Source organism: Etheostoma spectabile, chromosome 1 (genome assembly GCF_008692095.1).
Source record: "Etheostoma spectabile isolate EspeVRDwgs_2016 chromosome 1, UIUC_Espe_1.0, whole genome shotgun sequence".
NCBI classification, from domain to species: Eukaryota; Metazoa; Chordata; class Actinopteri; order Perciformes; family Percidae; genus Etheostoma; species Etheostoma spectabile.
Genome location: NC_045733.1, coordinates 12,391,384 through 12,393,070, shown reverse-complemented (window position 1 = coordinate 12,393,070; position 1,687 = coordinate 12,391,384). Strand labels below are relative to the sequence as shown.

At 39.8% G+C, this 1,687-nt stretch overlaps 1 protein-coding gene across 1 annotated transcript in view; it reads right to left on the bottom strand.

Moving 5' to 3' along the window:
* Positions 1 to 1,025, bottom strand: part of pabpn1l (PABPN1 like, cytoplasmic) — a 3,591-nt gene extending 2,566 nt beyond the window's left edge. Inside the window, exon 1 of the mRNA XM_032529920.1 lies at positions 754 to 1,025. Within this exon, the coding sequence (XP_032385811.1) occupies positions 754 to 825 (72 nt within the window). The 5' untranslated portion in view covers positions 826 to 1,025. The remainder of the gene's footprint in view (positions 1 to 753) is intronic.
* Between the last annotated feature and the right edge of the window lie 662 nt (positions 1,026 to 1,687).

Below are 1,687 nucleotides of genomic sequence, written 5' to 3'. Positions count from 1 at the left end.
AAAAAAAATCATCAAAACACTAAATAAGTGAATATCTTTTAGATGAGTGGTGTTCCCTCAAGCGATGTGTGGAGCCACCAGAGTAGCAATAATGCTGTTCTGGTGGTGCAACATCTTAATGTACTGTAGACTTTTCCTTTAATTTGACACCCATCTGGGTATATGGTGATTTAACAACATGCAAGACTGGTAGTATTTTTAATTGATCTGCTTTACAATGAAACATTCTCAAGTATTGGTTTGATAGGCTACCTAAAAATTAAATGACCAGAAGGTATGGACTGCTTGGACAGAACTTACTTCTAAACACAATTGTTAATATAGCTTGTGAATATCTTAGTGAGACATTTTAATACGTGTGTGATTTGATTCGACCCAGACACAACTCATAGTTTAACATGTAGCTGGCCTGAGGTTTCAGGTCATTAGCCCATCTATACATTATTATACAGGGTTTTACCATCAGTTATAGAGCCTGTACCCCAATTTAGAAACACACTGTGTCCATAATACTTAAATCACGACACGCAGTACGCCTGATTGGCTCCAAGTCACTCAGCATATTAGATGGGAGGTGGCTCACTGATTATGGACATAACGTTTAGTGACATAACGACAACACATAGCATAGCTTATGTTTGCGCTTGTTTGTCCAACGTCACAATGCTCCTTTGTCAGTCCTAGTGTACGTGCGTACAAACTTAACAAACGTCACGGCACCCTTTTTCATTCACTTTAAACGACGATACCCACCGCGTCCTCGGCGAAATGCTCTCCGATAACCTCGCCCTCCAGGTAGCCGTACTCCAGTAGATTTTCCGCCATGCTCACTGCTCAGACATGGCATCTGCAAAGCGGACTGCAGCTTGTCCAAACCGCAACAAAAATATTTCCCACAGGCAGGAAACAGTGTGATGCTCCACAAACGCGACACCTGACAGCATATGAGGTAAGCTAATAGATATCACCTGTGAATGAGACTCATGACGCGCTGGATTGATTGACAGCGGTGCCCACGTGAGAGAAACGCTGGATGAGGATGTCTTTCCCCATTGGCGCATCAACATGGAGTCCTCCCCTTCTCTGCCCCCAGCCATTCCTCTCCCTAGCCCCCCCATGATTTAGAGCTAAAAAAAAATTCAATGGTAGGATCTACATTCATTTACGTTATAATTCTTCACAATAGATTCATGTATTCAATACATTTGGTAAAGGAATTATGCACTAACTTTGCATGCTTCCTTACATTTTGACACATTATAGAAGGACGTACATTAATAAAACCTTTTTCTAAGTGTCCCAGTAAGCTTGGACAGTGAGCCAGCAAGTATATCACATGACCGTGAAACTGAAGCAGGTAAATGGAATTCAGTTATTATTTATTTTATTATTTACACCCTATGCTTTTCCTACTGTGACAGGTCAAGATGTTGCCAATTCTTTTTCAGGGTATTTAAGAAACCTTGGCCTGAACATTAGAAAACCAAAACCCTTCTGACTTTAAACCACTGGAAAAAACATGTTTATTAAATGAATAAATGAAAATTGCAATGGCTATTCAAACAACAAAATAAATGAAATAACCCAATTCCAAAACATGATACAGGTTTTGACCGCAAGACTTTCATAGTAAATGTGCTGTATTTATATAGCGCTTTTCCAGTCTTAACAACTACTCAAAGCACTT